General features: G+C 28.5%; 1 protein-coding gene and 1 pseudogene across 1 annotated transcript; both read left to right on the forward strand.

The window, feature by feature from the left end:
* Positions 1 to 1,544: 1,544 nt before the first annotated feature.
* LOC148166049 (uncharacterized) lies at positions 1,545 to 2,762 on the forward strand (annotated as a pseudogene).
* A 1,556-nt stretch (positions 2,763 to 4,318) lies between these two features.
* Positions 4,319 to 7,156, forward strand: LOC148166050 (uncharacterized). The gene is given in 4 exon segments (XM_088049459.1): positions 4,319 to 4,546; positions 4,548 to 6,192; positions 6,259 to 7,095; positions 7,134 to 7,156. Coding segments are annotated over 4 exon segments (2,733 nt in total).
* Positions 7,157 to 8,712: the final 1,556 nt, after the last annotated feature.

The following is an 8,712-nucleotide window of genomic DNA, read 5'->3' on the forward strand; positions in this document are numbered from 1 at the left end:
ATGTTCTTTAAATTGCTTTGAATGGATCCTGTTTTTTATTATTTTACGATTTTTTAAAATAGCGTCAATTATTTCAGCATGCGAAGCACTAGACCCCTTTGGGGACACTTTGCCAGGCTTTGTGGACATTTTACTATCAGTGTTAGTCATTTATATTTAGTGAAAAAAATATTCCCGGATATGGATTCGAACCTTGGACTGATCAAAAAGTTTTTTTAGGTTTACAAAGAATTTAATCTTTCACCCCTTTTTATCAATCCATACCAACTTTATTTTTCGACTTTACGAACAATTTAATCTTGCGCCAGAAACTCTTCGTTGGTTATTGAATTGTTTTGGACTTTAATACTTTCTAAATATTGTATGTCTTTGTAGTACATGTTGTCTACTTGCTGTTCAGCTAATCTTATTTTTTCAATTAATAGTCTTGTACGTTTTTTCAGATACTTTATTTTGTTATCTTGTAATTTACTTATTCTTAGTTTTATTCGCATAATTCGTGGACCACGTCCACTCATGAGGACCGAAGGCCGAATTTGAAGATCAATTTCATTATTATCTGAAGATTGATGAATTTCTTGAAAAAAGTTTGTAACACGTTCACCAGAAGTAGACGACATTTTATAAATTGAGCTATGAAGGTTTTGATTTTATCTGTTGCATATTGTCAATATAAGTTAGTAAACACCAGCGCCATCTTGAATTATTTGCATCAACTATTTATAGAAACCTGTCTGCTACTAATCATATGGTCCTTCAAAATTTTTTTGAATTTTTGGATACGTTTTGAATTTATTGATTCGTTTTGAAATTCGCTACGCTCATGAGGGCTTCGCCCGAATTTTATTTTAAAAAAACGTTTAGCGATAAGTGTCCGCGGTTTGCATTATTTGTGTTAAATAAATAAATGGATTCTTTGCCTATTCATTTTATTAAAGCAGATGAAAAAGAATATTATAACATTAATGAATTAGCGACAAAATGGCCTTTTATATTAATAATTATAGGACGAAGTGGTTCTGGTAAAGCAAATACTGTTGTCAATCTTTCAAAATATTTATTTTTTGATAATTTTTATTTGTACGCAAAAGATTTAGAAGAACCGTGTTATCAATTATTACAAAATGTATTTGATGATGAAAAAATTCGTGGAGAATCGTACTTTTCATCAGATACAGAAGACATTGTCGATGTAGACGAACTAGATAGAGATAAACAAAATTTGATTGTTGTTGATGATTTCGTAACGGAAAAAGATCAAAAGAAACAGATAGATTTAGCTATACGCGGAAGAAAAATGAATGCTTCAATGATTTATCTAACGCAGGATTGGTATAGAGTACCAAAATCAATTCGTTTACAATGTAATTATATTTCAATATTTCCTTCCTGTGATGGTAATGATATAAGTTTAATATTTAGAGAAAAGGGATTGGATAAGAAACTTAGGGAATATTATGAAAATAACATCAAAAGTTTTGATTGCTTAACTGTTGATTTTAAAACCCCTGAAATGAAATATAGGAAGAATTTTACGCCCATAAATGACATCTGAATACGTTCTTAGAAAGAATAGGAAAAAAGGAGGTAAATCAACAAGAGGGCCACCTGGTATAGGATTTAATCTAACAGAAAATGGTGATTATGATATTTCAGGACACAAATTAGTTAATGTAAAGCAACTAAAAAATCCTGGCGATGCTGTTAATTTACAATATTTAACGTCAGCGTCCACAAAGTGGAATAGTGCGCGCGAAGCACTAGTCCATGAAATGGACGCTTTGCATGCTGCTGTGGATAAACTCAACGATAATATGATTAAAAAAGATGATTCTCAAAGTATTTTAAAAATTGTTAAACCAGAGATGGATAATATGATAAAAAAAGATGATTCAGAAAGCGTTTTAAAAATTGTTAAACCGGAACTCAGTAATATGATTACAATAGATTCATTGAATCTAACCGCTACAAGAAGATATATTGATATTGGTAATAGAAGATTAGTTAAAACAGCTAATGCAATTGATAAGAATGATGTTGTCAATAAAGGACAACTAGATGATACCTTAACCAATTATGGACATTATTCATTTTTACAGTTTGTAGGAAAAATTCGTTTTATTAAAGAAGTTGATGGACAAAAGACTGTTACTGTGCTTTTCCTTTATTTTGATGGTGAATTATTAGATTTATTAGATTGCCAATGGATGTGGAAGTTGTAAAATTCTACTCAACGGCTAATTTGAAAGATTTGAATATCAGTAATAATAAAGGAACAATAGATGTTTCTAAACCATTTATTGTTAGAGAATCTGATCTTTTATCTTTTATGATAAAAAAAGAAAAAGTAAACACGGATGAAAATCTCGGTGGTTATAACCATAATAAACCTTATCTATTAAGTATTCCAATTTTCTTTTATGTTAGTCAAGTTTTCTGTATAACGCCTTTGACCTGCGCACAATCGCTTCGCATGCTACGCACTAGTCCACTGTGTGGACGCTCATGAAGGCTTCGCCTGAATTATTTACAAAATAAAATATATATAAATGAAAAACAATATAGTAATCAATTTAAATGAAAATGGTATCTCTACTGTCTGTTGTATAGTAAATGGTGAAGAAATTCAACTTACTCTGACAGAATATGAAGAAGTTGAAATTTTACGAAAAATTGCTATTATATTATTAACAAAATTACCTTATAAAGAAATGAAAGAACCTCGGAAAGAACTTTTGAAAACATTTTTAAACTCTTTATAATTTTCATAATTATAAATGAATACTTATTGTGTTAAATGTAAAACAAACACAGGTAACAAAAATATAATTGTTAAGGAAGATAAAATGGGTAAGAATTAATACTCATCAGTATGTCTTGCATGCGGTAAAAAGAAAAGTACATATAAAAGACTCGGCCTGCGGAGCCGTGGTCCCTTTCAGGGACGCTCATGAATTAGAATCAAATAAATGGATTATTGTAAAATATGCAAAACGAAAACTAAATCCACTGGAGAACCAGAATTCGTGCGAAGCGCTCATGACCGAAGGGAATTTATTGTAAAATATAAACGGTGGAGAAGAATATCAACTTGCAGAAATTGTCAATCAGTAAAAAATAATTTTTCAAAATCACCTGAAGATATTTTAATTATTGAATTATTTAAACCTGCTAGGAAAAACTATGAAACACGAGCATTCCAACACAAAGGTATTGATGATACTTGGCAAATAGATATTTATGTTTTCTATAGACCAAAAGGTAAATCAGAAGATCCAAGTTATAATTTAAGAACAAAAGAGGCAAAGCCTAAGACAAATGATTTTAATAAATTTAAAAAGATTAACAAGGGATTTATCTATATTCTAGTTGCTGAAGACACCTTTTCTAAATTTGTATGGGTAGAACCTTTAAAAACTAAATCAGGATTAGAAGTAGCTAATGCATTTGTAAAAATCATACAACAAGCGATTAAAGATAAACACAATCCACCAAAAAATGTACATGCTGATAAAGGAAAAGAGTTTTATAATAAAGATATGAGGATCGTTTTAAATAAATACAATATCAATCTTTACAGTACAGGAACAAAAAATAAAGCTTTCTTTGTTGAGAGGTTCAACCGTACTTTAAGAAATAAATTCAAGCCAATATTATATGACAGTTTTGATTGGATTTCACCACTTCCAAAAATTATAAAATCTTATAACAATTCTTATCATACTACTATTAAAATGAAACCAAAAGATGTAAATAAAGGAAATGAAAGAAAATTGTTAGAAACCGTATATATGATTACATTAACAAATAAAAAACCAAAATTTGAAGTTGGCAAACTCTTTTAAGGTAATATTTTTAGAAGTAGGGTCTCCTTTTTGTGCTAAAAAATTTAATGCTAATTGTCTTGATCGCATATTATTTAAATTCTTCACCGACGGAATACTAGACTCTGTTAATGTGTAATCTTTTTTAATTATTATGTTTATCTTTTGTTTAGCTGACTGTTCCCTTTTGGTATTATGAGTCATTTATTATGAAATAATATCTTCCTAATAAATGGATAAAAAAGTTTGTAAAAACTGCAATACTGAAAAAGATTTAGACAATTTTTATCCAAATAAAAAAAGCAAAGGTGGTTATTCAACTTTGTGTAACATATGTTGGAATAAACAATATAGAGGTAAAAAAATATTATGCAAGTGCGGTAAATTAGTAGGAAAGCAATACTATCCAAAACATATCTTACTAACATATTATAATCATTGATAAAGTTTAAGAGTTTTGAAAAAAATATTTTGCAAAAACTTTTTTCTTATAAATGGAAATACAGAAAGATCAACTTCTTAAAATGAGTCTTGAGGAAATTGTAAAACTTACTAAAGGGGATTTAAAAAAAGTGGGTGAAATAATTGAACAAATTAATAAAGATGTCGAACCAGAATCGTCTTCTAGTTCATCTTCAACTCATAAATTGTCTTGGATGGATAAATATTTTTTACCACTACCGTCAAATAATGAATCTGTACTAAATAAGCTAAGCTTAAAAAAATTAAAAATTAAAATTAAAATCTATTGCAAAAAAACAGAGCTTAAAGAACTATTCAAAATATAACACAAAGACTAAATCAGTTCTTATACGGCTAATTCTAAAAGAAGAGTCGGATGCTGGAGATTGGCATAGAAAATTAAGCAGGGTTAGTATTAAAAAATTAAAATCAATTGCTACCAAACTAAACTTAAAGATAAAGAGAAATAGTAAACAAATAGATCTATTGAAACAAATTTCAGATATTGTAAACAATGATAATATAAACAGAATTGTTAATGAAATTGAATTGCCAAATTTAGAAGAAATATTGAAGGAAATATTAGAGAAATCGACTCAAAATAAAACGTTGAAGGAACTAAGAAAAATTGCTAAAGAAAGAAATATTAAAGGTTACTCAAAAATGAAAAAGGCAGAATTATTACAAAAAATTGGTGAGCAATCTTTTGCATTCGAAGATAGTTATTTTATAGAGTTTTCAAAAAAACCTAAAATTAAAATAATAGAAACAAAAGCTGAATACAGCAAAAAATGGAAGAAACATAAAGTTTACTATAAAGTTATATTATTGAAAGAGGAAGAATCATTCGAGTCTGATCTTTCAGACATAATTATGAAAAAACTTACTGCCATTAGAGAGGGTTTAAATGAAATGATTGAAATAGTAAAAGAGAAAACAAATTTCAAAGAAGGAGACTTATTAAATATAGTAGTTAATCACAATCATCTTTGGTCCCCAATTTCCACAGGGTTATCAAGAACTTCTGAAATTGATAATTTATTAAACAAAATTCAAAGTATCTTAACTTCAAATCAAGATTTAGATATATATGGTTGTACATTTCATGTAGAAGTTGTTAATATGCCTAGAGGTGCTACTAACGCTAAAAGATTGTTAAATATAACACAAGACTCACGAACAAAGAAAAGTATAACACAAATTAAAAATAAAGATAGATTATGTTGTCCAAGAGCTGCTATTGTTGGATTAACTTATCATACAAACATTATACTAGGCAAAGAATATAATGATAATGAATTAAAATATATAAGAATGGGGAGAAATTTACAATCAACTTTAGCTCAAGAGCTATGTAATCAGCTTGGAAATTATAATAATAATTCAGGCGAACCGCTCATGAGCGAAGCGAATTATTTTACCTTAGATGATATTGCAAATATAGAAAAAGTATTAAATATTCAAATAAAAGTCGTAGCAGCGGAATGCTTTAATTCCATAATATATTCGGGGCCTGAAAAAGATATAAAAATATATTTATATAAAAATGGAAACCATTTTGATACAATTGGTAGTATGACAGCATTCTATGGTCAATCTTATTATTGTAAAAAATGTGATAAACCATATCAAAACAAAGATAAACATAAATGCAAAACAAAGGATAAAATATGCATAATGTGTTTCAAATCTAATCACAAAGAAGACTCTGCTAAAAGAATATATTGCGAAAAATGCAATAGATACTTTTTTAATCAAAAATGTTTAGAAAATCATTCTGAAGTTTGTGAAAGATTTCATAAATGCTTAAAGTGTAATAAAATACTCAAAAGAGGTGATAAAATGGTTGACGAAGGTAAAAAAATGATTGAAGAAGGAAATAGATTGACTGAAGAAGTAAATAACATCCTTCCTCTCTGGGGAGATACTTGTACAAAACCGAAAATGATCCAAAAATGTAATAAAATCGTTGAAAGAGGTAATAAAATGATAAAAAAAGGTAACAAAATGATAGAAGAGGGTAGTAAAGAACACAAATGTGGCTGCGAAAAATGTAGAAATTGTTATAAAGAGGTTGAAATACGTAAACATAAATGTTATATGCAATGGAAGCGGCAAAAAGGTGGAATCTGTCAAACAAAAATAAAAGACGGTGGTAAAGAATACAAAATAAAAGGTTGTAAAAATTGTGATAGAAAAGGTTGTACAGTAACTTTTCCTGATAAAACAAACAAAAGAGTAAAATATCACATTTATCAATGTAAAGAATGTAAAAATTGTGTTAAAATACCAAGAAAGACTGGCAGGGCCAGCCCAGAGTTCACCAAAGGTTCACGAGGGGATTTAAAGATCCCGGAGTCGAAGACAAAGAACGAAAACGGTTATCAATGTCTTAATTGCGGATGTTCATTTAATACAACTAAATGTTCTTACACACAAAAATATTTATTCTTTGATTATGAGGCGATGCAAGAAACGGGCAAACACGTACCTAATTTAGTTATAGCTCACGATTTTTACGGTAATGTTGATTCTTGTAAAACCAACCAAGATTTCTGTAAATGGTTAGTTTCTAGAGATCATAAAGGACACACAGCTATTGCACATTATGGAAAAGGTTATGATTCTTACTTTATTCTAAAATATTGCGTTGAAAACGGTATTAAACCTTTCTACATATATAATGGATCTAAAATAATGTTAATGGAAATAAAATCAATTAATTTAAGAATTATTGATAGTAGTAATTTTGTTCAAGGACCTTTAAAAAACTTCCCCAAAACATTCGGCCTAAACGAACTTAAAAAAGGTTATTTTTCACATTTTTTCAATACAACAGAAAATCAGAACTATATTGGAAAAATACATAAACAAAAAAAAAAGAAAATTATTTATTTGATTTTAAAAATGAACTTTATGATTATTGTAATTCTGATGTGGATATATTAAGAAGAGGATGTCTTGAATTAAGAAAACAATTTCTAGAAATAGCTAACATAGATCCTTTTAGATACATTACAATTGCAGGTGTTTGTATGGCTATATATAGATCGAAATATATTAAGAAAGATACAATTGCGGTTGTTGATAATCTAAAAAAAGATCAATATTCTCAACAATCAATTTCTTGGTTGAATAGTTTTCATAATCCAAATATAAAACATGCATTAAACGATGGTGAAGTGAGAATATGTGGATCAAAAGTTGATGGCTTTGATGAAAAAACTAATACAGTCTATCAATTTTTGACATGGTTGTACAGAATGTTATAGTTCAGATTTTATTAATAATAAGAATAAAACAACTATGGAAGATTTTTATGAACAAACAATAGAAAGAAGCGAGCAAATAAAAAAAGCTGCCTATAATTTAATAGAAATGTGGGAATGCAATTGGATTAAATCTAAAGAATATAAAGAAGAAATGAAACAAATTAAAAGCAAATATAAAGAAATTAAAGAACTTAATCCTAGAAATGCGTTCTTCGGAGGAAGAACTAATGCTACAAAACTAAAAGTTAATGGAAAGAAAATGAAATATATAGATATTTGTAGTTTATATCCAACAGTACAATGTTATGATGATTATCCAGTTGGACATCCTACTAAAATATTCAAACCTCCTACATATAATTCAAAATGGTATGGTTTAATAAAATGTGCAATTTTACCACCAAGAGGTTTGTATCACCCTGTTTTACCTGTTAAAAATAAAAGGAAATCTGGCGATGAAAAACTAACATTTCCATTATGTCAATTGTGTGCAAAATTAAATAATCAAAAAGATAAATGTACTCATACGGAATCTCAAAGAATTGTCAGAGGAACCTGGTGTACAAACGAAGTAAAAAAAGCAATTGAAAAAGGATACAAAATAATAACTATTAATGAAGTTTGGCATTTTGAACAAAAATCGAGTTATTTGTTTAAAGGATATGTAAAAGCATTTATGAAAATAAAGTTAGAGACAAGTGAATGGAGAAATGATTTTGAATCAGAAGAAGAATATAGAAAAGCCGTAAAAAAAAATCTAGGTATTGAATTGGGTAAAATAGAAAATAATCCTGGAAAGAGAGCTGTTGCAAAAATCTGTTTAAATTCCTTATGGGGTAAATTTGGTCAAAGACATTTCTACTTCCGGAAACAAGTATGACATACAAGAATTGGTCACACACAGATCAACTTTTGTATGATGGCACACTGTTTGCGCATACAAAACTTAGTAAAAAGACTGTGTGTGAGCAAGTTTTGTCTGTGAACACTGTATGCGCATACAAATGTGAGTATGTCAAACGTGTTTGATATTTTGCGGTATGCGTAAAGAAAAACTTAAAAAAAAGTCGTGAAATTTGTATGATTTTGAAGAAAGATCTTACTATGGTTATTAATAAGCGTTTTGCAGTAAATATTCTCAAATAATTTTGATA

This window comes from Gnatocerus cornutus, unplaced genomic scaffold (assembly GCF_029298725.1).
Source record: "Gnatocerus cornutus isolate USDA-ARS CGAHR unplaced genomic scaffold, icGnaCorn1.1 ctg00000033.1, whole genome shotgun sequence".
Lineage (NCBI taxonomy): Eukaryota > Metazoa > Arthropoda > Insecta > Coleoptera > Tenebrionidae > Gnatocerus > Gnatocerus cornutus.